Raw genomic sequence first — 15,822 nt, 5'->3', positions numbered from 1 at the left:
ATTAAAAATCCTAATTCAATTTCTAACTGAAAAGCACCACAAGTAATATTAAATATTTTAACTAATATGTTGCCCTTATCTCTTAAATATCGGCTTTATCTTCTATAGGTCTTGAAAAAATGCTTTATACATAGCAAGTCTCAAACAAATATTTGGATGAAAGAATAAATTTTATCAACCAATCAGCATTTGTTGAGAGATAGGTAATATGCTAGGTGTTGAGGTTACAAATACAATGAATGAACAACACCCTACTCACCAGGAATAGAGACATCAAGAACATAAATAAATCGATAAAAATAGAATTAATAAAAAAGATACAAAGTCATACAGTACAATTCATATAGGTACAAAGTTTGTTGCAAAATTTTCAAGAGTCATATTTTAAGAATTAAAACTAAATTTTTATTCAGTGGAAAATATGTGACATTCATAGAATCATGGAGTTAATGTTAATTGTTAACCAAACATGAATTATAGGAATTAAGTACTAACACAGGGATTTAGGCTTAAGAATTAACTTGGAGATGATAGGATCCTAGATTTAGAGTTGAGTCATCAGTCTAATGCTGCCATTTTACAACCAAGGAACTGAGATACAGAAAGCATAAGTGACTGGCCCCTCGAGTTTCATGAGTAGCAAGTTTTGAATTCATTTTGAAATCAGATTTTGAACCTACTTCCAAACTCTGAATCCATCAGTTTCCACTATACCAAGTTAAAGCATTGCATCTGTCATTTTTTTTTAAATAAGAAAACTAAAAATCATAAAGTTTAAGTGATTTGCCCAAGGTCACACAATAATTAGGAAAGATAGATTTGAACCCATATCCTCCTTTTTCCTCATTCTGCCATGCCTTAAAGACCTGTTAATTTTAGAATTATGAATATTATCTTTAATTTTTAATTTACAGTTATATTTCTTTGTTGTTAAAAGCAAAAATCTGGGTCATGGCAGTAATCACTATAAAGTGAAGTGAACAGCCTTTCTAGGATAAATATAAATGTAGATATGTACTATATATGTATATATACACATGGAAAATATGGAGAGCAATAAATTGTTCTACCTAGAGATATATCTATGAATATATGTGAAATTTTTATACATACACACACACATATATAAATATGTTCCTTGTAATATATATATGTAATTCACACATATTTTATGTCACCAGATAAAATAATTTATTGGCCTTCATTTTCTTAAAGTTTTTTTCAGGGAAATAAAAATAATATAATTTTACTTAAGTTATAAAATTTGGGGAACAAAACTGATAGGGTTTTCTTAAATGTATATCCTCCTACAAACACTTCGACCATTTCCCATCACACCATAAACACATACACATACTCACATACATTTTTCTCTCTCATGGCTCTGAGCTTCACTTAAACTTGCTTCACCCAGAAGTCATCACTTAGAAAATTTCTTTGATTCTTGATCCATCCAGGTTTTCCTCTGGCAGTTAGAACTAGAGTTTGAATCCTTCCTCAGATACTTGGTAGTTTTGTGACCCTAGGCAAGTCACTGAATCTCTCTCTGACTCAGATATCTCATATAACAGGATCTATCTCACAGGATTGTTGACAGGACCAAATAAGGGAACATATGTAAGGATCTTTGCCTTTAAAAGCTATATAAATGTTAGTGAGGCTAATTTTTTTAAAGGAGTAATGTTGATGTGACAGTGTTGCAGGTTTCCTGGGTCTCTTGTGATTTATAAAGATACATTTTTATGTCTTTTATGATTATGATGATGATAAAAATTTTGTGGATGATAATATTAGAAAGACTGGTCATAACATCTGTGGGAGTTGAACAGGAATAGCTGTATATTTGCTACTTGACCAGTCTCACTTAAACTTTTTTAAAGTATTATTTTATCCTTAAATAGAAAAAACTTACTTTTTTCTCCAGTTTGCTCCTTGATTTTGCTCAATTTACTCATTGTTGTATGAAAGCTTGTATTATCTTAAGAATAGATTTTTTTTGCTTCTGATAATTACAAAATATATTTTAGAAGTAATTTCAATGAAAAATTAAATTTTAATAGTTTTAAAGATAATATAATATGTCTGTAGACAATTTTAAGTGAATTTAAATGTACTTTTCCTGGAAATTTTGTCTCTTACTGACATCCCTGTCAAATACTTTTATGAGCTGTTACATGGCATTTGGATTCCATATATATAATATTATTCTATATATCTATAATATTACATTTCTAACAATTTCTCTAGCAACTAGCTTTATTTTATACAGGTGATTAATTTTGGGGTTTAATTAAAACAACCCCAAAATTTGCTAACACCAGCTGGCTTTCCTATTTATTATTATTATTATTATTATTATTATTATTATTATTATTATTATTTTAAGTGTTAACTTCAGCCTTTTAAACTACAAAATCACCTACAACTTAGCAAAGACCAGGAGGGTTGAGAAAGGGTTCCTCAGAATATTGCCACTCTTCCCCACTTCTTTTCTGCTATATCCTTTCTTCTAAACCAGCAGGAGAACTGAAATAAAGATAAGAGCCTAGCCCATCCAAACACTTCAGGGGAAACATCAATCTGATCTTTTTAAGCTTCCCTGCTGGTTTAGAGAAAGGAACCCAGCAAGGAAATGAAAGGGATAGGGGGATATTCACATGCATATCTCCTCCACCACACCAACCCTTTTAGGTTGTTGATGCTGAGTTTGTCCTGAGTTGAAGGACTAGGACTTCAGAACCATTTGTTTCATCACCAGTGTAGGGGAAGTGATAGCCTTTTCACCATAAAAGTCCATTTGAAAAGTAAAATATGGTTTTAAAGAACATTGCAGTTTGGGAGCAATCACACCTAATAGAGGTCTTTTAAATAGAATAGTTTTTTTTTTAAAAAATTGGTTCTATTCTAATTTAGTAACCTCCACCTAGAGGAAACTTGTCCTTTAAAAAAAAAGATTGATCACTCTGTTGTATTATTTAAAAAGTCCATAGTCAATCTTCTTGGAATTTTTATATATGTGATTTAGAAAAACAACCTTTCATCTAAGTCACCATTAAACAAGAAAGTAATCTTATATTAATACAAATTGGACCTTCATGTTTAAATTGGTCACAGACCTCCAAAACTTAATCCTACAAATTCTCTAGACAGAAAGAAAATGAAATGAGTTCTAAAATAAATAAGGCTGTGATTTTTTTCTTTCTGAAATATAAGTAAAAATCATTTCATTTGGTGATTTTATTTCTCTATCTTGAAGGAATGTACTCTGACATGACTGTTATTTGGAGATTTGTTTGTGTCTATAATATCAAAACAAAAATATTTGATTTAAAAAATAAGATTTTTACTGATAATTCAGAGTTACATGCTGATATATAAATACCACAAGGAGTATATTTTTTGGTCACAAAACCCTTATCAGGGATACTTTGAGAAGAGGAAATAACATTCTTTTGATATAGGCAGCTGGCCATACTTTCTGGACCTGTAATACAGATAATTTGGGAGGGAAGAAGAAAAATGAGATGGTCCTCAAATCTATTCATCTGTTCAACAAACATTTATTAAGTTTCTTCAATGTGCAGTGCCCTGAGGTAGGCCCTTGGGGGAGATACAAAGATAAATGAGTCATGTTCTCATACATTAAGAGGATTATGTTTATATCTGTACATTCATCCCTAACCCCTCTCATTGTTCTCTAGTCCTATATATCCAACTACTTACATGACATCATAGTGTGGTAGAAAGAGTACTGAATTTGAAGCTCAGATATGCCACTTACTATCTGAATAACCCTAGACAAGTCACATTGATTCTTTGAATCTCCATTTCCTCATCTGTAAAATGAGGACTTTAGACAAAATTATCTCTGAGGACCCTTCTGACTCTAGTATTTCTGTGGTTCCATGAAGTGTCTTAGAAGAGGGAGATTTAAAGGGAGCTGATAAAAACTTAAAAAAATTTTAAATCTCATATTTAACTATACCTTCAAAAACAAGAAGAGATTCTTTCCTAGTTTTCATATTATTATTAACTGTGCTTTCATCTTTCCAGGGTGTTTAGTTTTATCTTGTTTTTCTTTCTTTTTTTTTTAAACTTTCATATATCTTTTTGTCCCCCACGTAGTCAATTCATCACCCAATTTGGAAAAAAAAAACATTCTCTGTTGCATCTTTGGAGTTTTGCTGTTCCTTTTAAATTCCATAGTCTAAGATTTTGTTCAAATCACTATCACTTCATCCCCATTTCAATTATAAAACTAATGAAATAATCTTCCTGAAGTAGTTTTCTTTATGTGACTCAAGAGTCTACAGGGATGCTGTATTTGAATCACATTTAAATCTAAACTCCTTGGCTTGGGATTTAAGTGCTACCACAATTTGTCTCTTTCCTAGAGTGTGCACCAAGTATTAATGACACTATATAATGATACTATAGACATAGAATGACCAGGGCAGAATAGAGCACATCCATCTTCTCATTTATTTTGGACAAAATACCTCTATTACTGCAGCCTTTGGTTTCAGTAGCTTTCTTCAGCAACATATTCTATTGATTCATATTGAGTTCACAGTCCACTAAACCTCATCCTACCACTGTCTCTGCCCATCGATTCCATTTCATTTCCTTACAAACCAGTTTCTATCTGTTCTGCACTGCCCTTGTGCAACGTTTCTTTGAACTCAAGATATTGTATTCCCTAAGAGATTGCCTCTAAGTTATACATCTTGCTTGAACATCACTATTTGGGTATCTCTCCTCTTTGCCTCTCTACTCCCACCCCAATTAAATTGTGAGCTCCTTGAGGGCAAGAACAGTTTTTGCCTCTCTTTATCACTTTCTTTACTTTACTTTAGTGCTTAGAGGACATGCCTGACACATATTAAGTAACAATTAATTAAATTAAATAAGTTATTAAGTAATAAATACTTGATGACTTGTTCTCTTCAGTTCTCATATGGTATTATTGATATATTTTTCTTCCTTACCATATCTAACACTCCTTTCTTATCATTCTTTTCCTACCTTTTTTACCACTACTTGTCACTGGTTCCTCATCTTTCCACTGCTCCATAAATGTAAGAATCCTCCAAGAGTCTGTCCTTGAGGTTTACCTCCTCTCTCTTGATAAAGCTGTTCACTCAATGAATTTCCCTCTTACCAGTCCATGAACACTTTTCAGAGCTCAAGTCCCATTTTCATGTTTAAGATACCTGATGTCTCAACCACACATCAAATTTATCATGTACAACACTTAGTTTTAAACCTTATTCACTATTCTGCTGCTGCTGATGACCACTATAGCCCCATTTAGTTCTGATATATCTTTCTGTGTCTGTAAACTTCAAACACTTCCCATGTCTAATCAGATTCCAAACCCTACCAGTTATAGCTCCCTAAATATCTCTTCCATCCACTCCTACCTTTTCATTCTCAATGTTACTACCTGGATCAAAAGAGATATTTATTTGCAAAGAACTTAGCAGAGTGTTGGTCACTTGCCTAATAAATTTATGTTAGGCTCCCTTTCCTTTCCCCCTGGATCATCAGTTCTCACAAGGACTATTTGTTTTTGTATCCCTAACTGGTTCTCCTGATTATATTCTTTCTCTTCTCCAAAATATCTTCCTAGAGTAATCTGACTAAAGCACAGTTCTGATCATGTTTACTCATGATTAAAAACCCTTTGATGGATCTCATTGTGTAATGAACAAATAAGAAATTTAGTATCTGGATTTTCAAGACACTTTTACAAACTTATTTCATATTATTCCCCTTTAGACATTATTTCCTGAATTGAATTGAATTAAAAGTTCAACAACTTTCCAATTTAAAGGCAGGATTCATTTCATTTTGGCTTAAAAAGTTGCTTCCATGCTTTCTAAAAAAAAAAAAGAAGAAGAAGGAAAATTCTGGCTTATTGGATTTGTGGTATTCCTCTTATGCTTTTGCCCTAAAGATTTTGGACCTATTGTGCTTGTTTTGCCTTAGATCATGCTATCATATTCTGTAAAGGAAAATAGCCCACATCTGGAAATAACTGAAGTCAATAAACATGCAAAATAGAAGAGGTTTGTACCAATTGGGGGAAAAAAAACCTATTTTCAGAAATCTGCATAAAAAGAATTTTAAAAATGCAACATCAAAAGAAGCAGAAAACTTTTGAGATAACCTAGAAAATGAGATTCTGACAAATTTTGGATGAGTTCTTTAACATCTAGAGGTTAGATTAGATCAGGGACTCCCAAAATATGGCCCAGAGACCTCTGGGCACCACAAACAATTTTCAAAAAATTAGGAAGAAATTTTAATTTCTAATATGGTAAATACTGGTGGTACAGTAGATAGAGTACCAGGCCTGAAATGAGGATGGCCCATTTCCTGAGTTCAAATCTGTCCTCAGATGCTTACTAGATATGTGATTCTGGACAAGTCACTTAACGCTGTTTGCCTCTATAAAATGAGTTGAAGAAAGAAATGGCAAACCTCTGCAGTATTGCTGCCAAGAAAACCCCCAATAGGGTCACAAAGAGTTGAACATGAATGAAAAGCAACTCAACAAAATTGGTAGATATAAGGATATAACAAAAACTCTTTAGGAATCCCTCAATAAATTTTAAGACTGTAAAATAGTACCTAGACCATAAAGTTTGAGAAGTGTTGGAGTAGCTAATCTTCGTTGTCTTCTTCTAATTCTGTGCCTCTATGTTAGATCCTCCCTTCTACAAAAGAAGATTTGAGTTTCCAAAGGACTTATTTACTTTTTTTAAAGATATTCATTTTTTATCGGTATATATCAGCGGAAATTTCTAGGAAAAAATACTTGGTAAAAATGTTGTAAGTTGGTTTATTTAAAAATGCTGGCTAGTAAGTCCATGAAGTATATCTTCCTACATACAGAACTAATAATGTTCTATCCTTCAAACAAAGCTTCATAGACCTGGCAATGTGATCATCTTGAGAAAATGATAATGAGTATGAGGTCATATTAATTCTTAGGAAGTAAGATATGGATGACATATTTGATAATTTCCCCAAATGTTATTCAAGGAGGCTTTTGTCACTGTAAGTTGAATGATAAAGAGACCAGCAATATGGAAACCAATTGCCTTGATGACTTTGAGATCACTTTTGCCAAAGTATTTTATTACTTTTTTTTTTAGTTTTTAAATGATCGAAATTATTATTGGTAGACAGACTTGTAAGTTCATCAGTGTCAGGAAGTCACTTCTGGTGATTGCCCTGAAGATTTTTACACATATTGTACTTGTTTTGCCTTAAATGCTGCCATCATCTTCTGTAAAGGAAAGGAAAAATTGATCTGTGCTTTATTAGACTTAGAGAGTTGCTTGGGGGCAGCAAGGGGATTTCTTAGAGTCACAGCATTTCTCTGAGGAAGGACTTGAATCCAGCTCTCTCTCTTATACCAAGGCCAGTATTTAGTATACTTCTCTGTCTCATTATAAATTATGAAACTTATATGAAGATTAGATAGATCAAATTACTTGTCTGTTCATTCTGTTCAGTGACAGAGAGAAAAATAGGGGTTTTTTTCTCTTCAATTTAAATATTTTAATGACAGTGGAAGGGGGAAATAATTGAAATTTGGTCATTGAGTAGGTCAGTGACTCCAAAAATAGAAGCTCACTTAGGGTAAAATTTGCTGTCAGGAAAAAAAACGGAGTGTTCTTACTGAACTCAGGAACTGGTAGTTCATGAGCAGCTTGGTCGTAGATGGTTGCTACAATAAGGCTCCTTTCATACAGGTGTGTTTATGCCCCAGGCTTGCTGGCCAGAGTCCATTCCATTTACAGAAGCTGAATTAAACAATAACTACCGCATTGCAAAAAGGGGGGAGGGGGAGGAGTGGGAGGGAGAAAAAGGTGAGCGTCAAAGGAGATGCCTAAGAGCTTTGTTAGGGCCAAGAAAAACCCTGTTGCCAGTTGTCAGAGCTTGTTGATGTTGCAGGGAACGGCACTTTTTTTTTCTCCTGGATTTTGTGGTTCTGCCTTAGGAAAGAAAGTAAAATAGAACGGAAGAACAAAGTCCTACTCTATAAATCAGCAGCTGCTCCTTGCCAGATCAAAGGAGTGACATTTTTGCTCCTGGACTACTTGTCCACTTGAGGGCTTGACAGGCAGCTAACAGCTGGCCTGCTCTCCAGTCTAGGAGAATCAGCCTACATCTTCTTCAGAGCGGATGACAAGCTAATCAGAGATATATCCATAGCACAGGGCAGATGAGTGCACCTTGATCTCTTCAAACACATCTAATACATAATTGCTAAACAGCTCAGTGCATTTTTTTTCCTTGGCAAGTTAATGCTTAGGTAGTTTCTGCTGAGAAGAAGGATAGAGAATTAATACTTCCATCAAAGGTGAGCATAAAAGTTAAACAGATGCTAAATTCATCAGGATCCCCTCCTCTTAGGGCGAATTAGTAAATGATGAAAACTTAATAGCAACTCTCCAGAAGTGTTTGTAACTGACTGTCAGTGGTTGGAAAATCCAGGTTGGAGTATCCAAACAAATGAACAGGTTTGGGAATTAAAGATCCATTTGAAAATAGCTTACAGCCTTTCCTGCTGATAGGCCAAAATAAAATTGCCATGTGCCTTTGGTATTTGAGGAAAGAGGCTGTTTTCAGAACCTCTTAGAAGCAGTAAGTATACCAACTTGGAATTTAAATATCAGTAGTAAAACTTTCAAAGTAATTCAGGTGATTCTCATCAGCAATAAATCAAGTACAGGCTTGAGGTAATAGGCTACATCTTATGTCTATTGACTTAGCATTTTTATCTTGAAGGGGATGGATCCTGGTTGTGAAAAGCTAGGGAATTTGTGTTTCTTCTTGGGTTTCAAGTATCTCTAGGCGAGTGTATTTATAGTTTATGATAAATAACTACATATGAATAATCTTATGGCATTCTGAAAGAAGTAATAGTGCTTTGAATATCATAACCAGCTGGAATATTTTGTTATTTGCCATCAGGTATGATTAAATTCATGGAATAGTGTTTATTATTGCTCAGTATTCTAAAAGAAATAAAATATAATTTTTAAAATCTAGTTTGAAATCTCTCAAAATTGCTCTTCTCCCCACCCTAAAAGACATGTGGTGAGTTATATAAGGCTTATAAGCATATACCCCCAAATGAATCAGCCTACCAACAATGCTTTACTGATCTGGCTTTACCTCCAGGAAGTTCATAACCATGTAATAAAATGAATGAAGTTGTTATAAATTGTTCTAGGCCTAGGGCAAGTGAGTAAAATATTGTTTTGGAGTTCAGGATACATAGAAAGCATGTGCATTAAATTTGATTTGAGCAAACAAGTCTGGCCCTGTGCATAGGCAGAATAAGAATCCAAGGGCAATGAGAAGTCCACCTGCCCAAAACATCTCTGACTACCTGCTACAGTATTTGAAATTTCCACCATCAAAGTTACAGAATACACTTTGTATTAAGGCATTATGAACAAAATGAGTGTTGCCTTGAAGGAATAACATCAGGATCAAAACTTAGCAATTGAAGGAACCTCAGAAATCATCTAATCTGGCTCCCTCATTTTATGGAGTTGGAACCTAAAGCTAAAGTAACTTGCATCACTCACATCACACACAGCAACTTAGGTCAACAGGAGTTTGTTTATTGGACATGTTAACTGTCCTTTCTGAAATAATACAGTCCTTAAAAAAAAAAGGTAGCTAAATTTTAAGAGAAGTTAGGAGGAAATCAGAAAAAGTCTGACACATAGCATTATTGAGGAATTCAGGGCCCAGGATTGTGTAAATACAATCGAAGAAACAGGTAGTCAAGGATCAAAATGATCTTGTAGGAGAGGATATGTGGAATAGGCAAGAGAAGAATACTGAAAGAGCAGATGGGGATACAACCAAGGACAAACATATATAAGGATATATTCAGTTGTAAAGGAGCCTTTAAGATGATCTTGTAAAGAAGGCTCCATACCTTCCTTACAATTTTGCCTAAAGTCTACTTTGCTATTAGACATTCCCCTAATGAGAATGTGTTCATAAAGTATTTGTGGTTATTTTTATCTCAAAGTGTCTTCATTTCCTCTGGTCTTATATGCAGTGAGATATGGTTCAAAATACCCCCTAGGCAATCTTGCATAAGTCAGTGGATCTCCATGTGCCTCAATAAACTCCTCAGAACTTATCTTCTAACTTGTAGTCAGAGTATGATCTGTAATGGTGAAAGGAATTCCCCACTTCCAAAAGAAACAGAATTTTGGTATATGTTGATTTTTGTGTATACATCTAATATTGCTTTGAGTTGTCCCTCTAAACTCATGGAAATTATTTAAAGCTCGTGGGAAGTAACATTGGATAATATTGGATAATATCCATTCATTTGACTTCTGTATCCATTACAACTGTCCATTGTCTAGCCATTATATAAAATGGGTTTGCACACATAGCCAGACATTCATGGGCATGAGCACTCATTCCAAATCATCAAGCTTGCTTGACTGATTTTGTCGTTTTAATGCATTCTTTGGAAAAGTCTCACTCATAGCCAGAATCACAACTCAGAGAGAATTGCTTTCCTGTGATCTTGGGGTAAAAAAAAAAAAATGAGGAAACTTAATACCTCTAGATAGGTGTGAGGAAGAGTTTTTTTTTTTTTAAAAAGGTAAAAACTTTCACTGCTGCTAGGGTGGAAATATCTTTCCTGGAACCTTCAGTTTCAGGCTTTGTAAATGAGATCTCTATATATGAATGTTTGGGGTAGGTGAATGTAGAGGTGCTTTTAATTTGTTAAATGTCAAAATCTAAAATCTGGGACTACCTACATCTTCTAGCACTTCCCTTCAGCACCTCCCCAGGTTTATGAGATATCCCCTTCCTAGTCAACAGTTAAGCCTTATTTATGACATTTACTAGTTGTGTAACCCTGGGCAAGTCATTTCACCCTGTTTGCCTCAGTTTCCTCATCTGTAAAATGATTTGGAGAAGGAAGTGACAAACCATTCCAGTTTCTCTGCCAATTGGGATCATGAAGAGTGAGATACCACTGAAAACAACAAAAACAAGTTGCTTAACTCTTTCAATAAAAATAACAAGTGCTAATATTCCTGACTGAATAGAATCTTCAGGCCTGGAAGATTTCCAGGTGACAGCACTTTGCCTTGTATTTTCTTACAAAAGGAATGCTGCCTAGAGGAATTGGTTGGCAGGTGTGGCATAAAGTAAGTGAACCAGAAAGAAGGGATTTATCAGCCATTTAAAGGGGGGGGGAGGACAAAAGAAAAGAAACCCAACAACAATCAGGAATGACACTCAAGCCTACTTCTGTCAGTCTGAAATATGCTTTGGAGTAAAAAATTCTTTAAAAGAAAAACCAAGGTGGTCAGATTTCAGATGCAGAAAAGTGTACAAAGCTATGTAGTTTGACTCCTTTAAAGAGAATATTGATCTCCAGGAGATATCATTTCAGGAAAAAGATGATCCTCAATGATAACCACTGGATTTTTTAAAGCATATTTGTTTCCTCTGGGGAAACTAATGGGGGCGGGGGGGGGGGGAGTTGTATTGTTTCCAGGATGTCATTGGATTATAAGAAATAAATTCTCTTAGGTTTATAAGATATAGATTTATATCTATGGTTATACATACATATATATATATATGTATATATACAAGTATCTTCTATTTATATGAATTTTAGGTAGAAAGTTTTTGGCCTTGTATCTTTGGGTTTATGTATATATATCCATATATGCCTGGGATCTAATCTGAGCAATGCAATGTATAAGCAGTGTATAAATTACAGTGCTAATTTTCTAAGTAGTAAACTCACAAATAAAATAATGTAGTCTTTAAAACATCACAAGGTGTTAAGTCTCAGGACTTCTTTCATTAAAAATATTTCACATACAAGCTACACAAACCTCAAAAATGATCTTAGCAGCTATTTAATACCTTTTAGTTATCTGTTCCCCCCCAAAAAAACACATCTTAGTGATGTAATACTTTCTTAAGATGGAGGCCTACCAAATTCTGACAACTTAATCATTATAAAGGAAATTATAGAATGCATTTAACAAAATAATTGTAAAATATTGGACAAAGAAGAAATGAACAATGTCTTAATAGGAAATAATTGATGGGACTTTTTTTTTAAGTTGGGTAAATCCTGAAGCATTTTGGTTCCTTGGATGCCTTGAACGATTTTTTAAATGTTTTGGGTTTGGCAAAATCCAAAAAAGGTTTTGCCAAGACCCTCTCTTCTTATTTGTAAAACCTGTGTGAAATTCAAGGATAACTTAATCCATATGTGTCTGATTCATTTACACTTAACTCATCAAAATGTTATTTTGTAAGAATCATTTAATGTCCAAGAAACCTTCGGAGCTTTCTTTAAATAAGCCTTTTGTTTCTGAACCAATAAGTTGAATTTTTCTATGTGAATGGAACTTGGACCTTCAAAGGTTCAAGTTCAATAGTTTGCACATTAGAATGTACAAATTTCACAGAGCATCTAAATGAATGGTTATCTACTACTGATAAACCATTTTAACATGTCCATTCTTGTTTTTTATTGCTGAAATGTAAAGAATTACTTTTAAATAGACCAAAGGAAATGGGTAAAAAAGTTTGTTTGGAATAATTCTATGAAATGATTATAGATAGAAATATCTCTTTTTACCAATATTAAGCAAATTAAAATCAGACCTAGCTGGGGGGGGGGGATAATTTAGATGTTCTAAAAATTTTGGTGTGTTTTCTGGTAGAAAGACTTCTGGCTCCCATGGCAACATGGAGGGTTTTTTATGTGAAAATTTCCTTCTAATATACAATTCATATTATTGCTAATTATATTTTTTAAACCATCTGCAGTATTTTTAAATGATCCTTCGATCAAGAGCCTCAGCTACCTCAATAGTCTCTTGTTTAAATCCTGTATCATTTTGGAAAAAAATAGTAGAATATTGATCTAGGCAAGAATGGCAATAATCACATTTTAGGGGAAAGGCGATTTTGGAATTTCCAAATGAAATCAGTGGACAAGAGCAAAACTTTCATCATTTTTTGAAAAAAAAAAAGATCTGAATAAAAAAACCCACTTTGGAGGATTTTATTCATATTTTCTCAGCAGAACTAGGCTGAACTGGGCCCCCCCCAAAAAAAAATCTATTGCCATAATTTCTAATGAACATCAAGTCCATGCCATGGTAACTTCCTTAAAATGTAATCGTGGAGTGGCATTTCCAAGTTCAGTGTGCCTATAAAGACCTGCTAGGACACAGAATGCTTTTTTAATGTTCTGTATTGTTGTATAAACCTCATTGAAAAACCTTTTGAGCAGACCCCCCCTTTTTTTTTTTTACTAATGTAAACATTCTGAGGAGTATCCAAAGAAATGACCTTTAAGTGAACCTTTAACCTTCCCCTTAATTATTTGTTTGAAGACAGTGTGGAGTTCTCCTGCTGAGAACTAAGAACCATGATGCCTTGCTGTTCAGTGAGTGAGGGAGTGTTTTGGGGAACTGGAGAGAGGGAGACATAAATAAGGGAACAACTACCAGATGTAAATAATAAAAGAGTAAAAGGGTGAAATTAAAAAGGGAAAAAATAGCAATTCGTTTTAGCCAAGGAGTTGGAGTAAAGGGGAAAAAAAAACAAAACCAGGATTAGCAAGTAGTAGCCCATAAAAGAGGTAAAATCTTGCCCTTCTGAACAGTCCATTAGAAGCTCCTAGGAGGAGAGAAAACATTCTTATCTGGCTTTTCTGATAATCTCTATTGGCCTTAACTTTAGCTGATAAAAGGTGACTGGGATGCAGAAGGCTCAGGTCAGTTCTCTGTTGGCACAGCTAGAGAGGTGTTAGAAAAAGGTGAGAAACTAAGTTCCTATCTAAGATCCTTTGTCTAAAAGGAGGGAAGCATTGCTCAAGTCCTAGTGATAGGTCAGATACACCTTCACCTTTGAAATCATCGGCAATATCTCAAGATAAACTGGGGAGGGAGAGGAATTTCGATTGCACTTTCTCTTCATTTGTAACTTCTATCACCAAAGCTTCCCCCCAGCTAATCCAAAGGCATTTTTTTTTGACAACTGAGCAATACTTTCTTAAGGAATCAAGAAGGTTTTGGATACAAACACCATATGTAAAAGAGCCCTTTGGTGTTGCTTGCAACATTTAGGCATCTGTCTAGTGGTATTCCCATTAGAGTGCTTAACTGCAGGTATAAACAAATAAATGTGTACTGTCTTTTCTCATCTGTGATGGACTTTAACCTTGTAGGAGCGACAAGCTCCTCTTGCCTCCTCCACGCTAAGAATGTTGGGATTCTGCTGGCTAATCAGCAGAAGTAGGAGGGTAAGGTCAAGCAAAACTTGAATTTTCAGTTCTTTACTATTAGCAGGAGTAGGAGACTGTAGGGGCACAATGACGGCAAACTAAGATTCCTGAAGAGAAGAGCAAAGGCCAAACTTCATTAAGGCAGATTTGTGCTCAAGATTTGAAAGTGGAAAAAAAAATTCTTAAAAGTAGTTGTTGTTCTGGGCTATTTTTTATTTGTAAGCCATTCCCTAGACAGTATTCTGGCCACACGTGAATTCCACCCTGAGTGACAAATATTCTTCAAAATGTATAGGGATGAGTTACCTGGCAAATGACAGAAATTGCTCTGTTTTCATTAAGTTTGGAGAAATAAAGTGGATTCTTTTTATCATCCTGCTTCAGTCTGTACATGAATATTTGATGGGCATTATTAAACATTAAAGTAACATGAAATAGGCACTTATTTTTGGGTTGCCAACAAAAATTAGATCCAGGCTTTTTTTTTTTTTAATCAAGTAACTAACTGACTCTCTCCCCTAACATTCCTGTGATTCATCCACTACCTGGTTTTAAAAAGTTACTCTGGGACTAATATTAAACATGTGTACCTGAGGCACCCCCCCTTCTGGTGAGTTGAAAGGTGCCTGGTTTATGGTTGGCAGTTACCTTCTCCTCTGCCCTGGGTGTCCCGGCATAGGCTGAAAAGGTCGCCCCCGACTGGCACTGACCTCCAAACGACCCCTGACTTTACAGGCTCAAACTGCAGGAGTTGCTGAAGAGCAGAAGTCTTTCTGGGCCAGCACTTATTGCTGCTGTGTTGGTGATAAAACTTCAGACAGCCCAATTGATGGCTTTGCTGACCTAACAATACCTTGTGAAAGCAGAGAGTGCAAAGCCTGGTCCTCATTTATGGCCAGCTGCAAAGGAAAGCTGAATCTCCCAAAGATGGGGGAGCTGAGGAGGGGGAGGAGGAAAAAGGGGGGGAGCAGGAGGGAGGAGAAGTCTTCCAGGCTGTGAACTTTAACCAGGTCCCTACTTGTTCTGAGAAGCAAAGACACAATTGTAATTTAATAGAAGTTCTCCTTCCCCATTTAGGACTTTATTTTCCCAGGCTATCTCACAAATTGGCTTGGAGTTGGCTAGCAAGATGATGGGAGATGATGAGCCAGTTAACTATTTTTGAGCACTTAGGGGGAAAATTGCCGTTAAGGTCAAACCATACTTTCCAATCCATGCTCAACTGTATTGAAACTGCTTCAGTGTTAATGTAAAGGTGTTCAAAATGCCCAGAAAGAGAGTCTGATGAATGGACTTCTGTTCTGTTCCAGGTTTATTAATGCCAGAAGAAGAATAGTACAGCCTATGATTGACCAGTCAAATCGAGCAGGCAAGTTCCAACTAATATCTGTATTCAGATCCCACAGGCTCAAATCCTCACCCAGTTATTCTTCCAAGGAGTTTCATCACCTGGTAAATAAATGCCTCCAATAGGCATTCTGGGAGATTTT

General features: G+C 35.1%; 1 protein-coding gene across 12 annotated transcripts in view; it reads left to right on the top strand.

The window, feature by feature from the left end:
• The window catches only part of MEIS2 (Meis homeobox 2), a 219,467-nt gene that overhangs the window by 196,083 nt on the left and 7,562 nt on the right, over positions 1-15,822 (top strand). For all 12 annotated transcript variants that reach the window (XM_074235058.1, XM_074235057.1, XM_074235062.1 and 9 more), the window contains exon 10: positions 15,643-15,701. In XM_074235058.1, coding sequence (XP_074091159.1) covers positions 15,643-15,701 — 59 coding nt within the window. The remainder of the gene's footprint in view (positions 1-15,642; positions 15,702-15,822) is intronic.

The sequence above is a fragment of the Macrotis lagotis genome, chromosome 4 (assembly GCF_037893015.1).
Source record: "Macrotis lagotis isolate mMagLag1 chromosome 4, bilby.v1.9.chrom.fasta, whole genome shotgun sequence".
NCBI lineage: Eukaryota > Metazoa > Chordata > Mammalia > Peramelemorphia > Peramelidae > Macrotis > Macrotis lagotis.
This window is presented reverse-complemented; position numbering and strand designations above follow the sequence as displayed.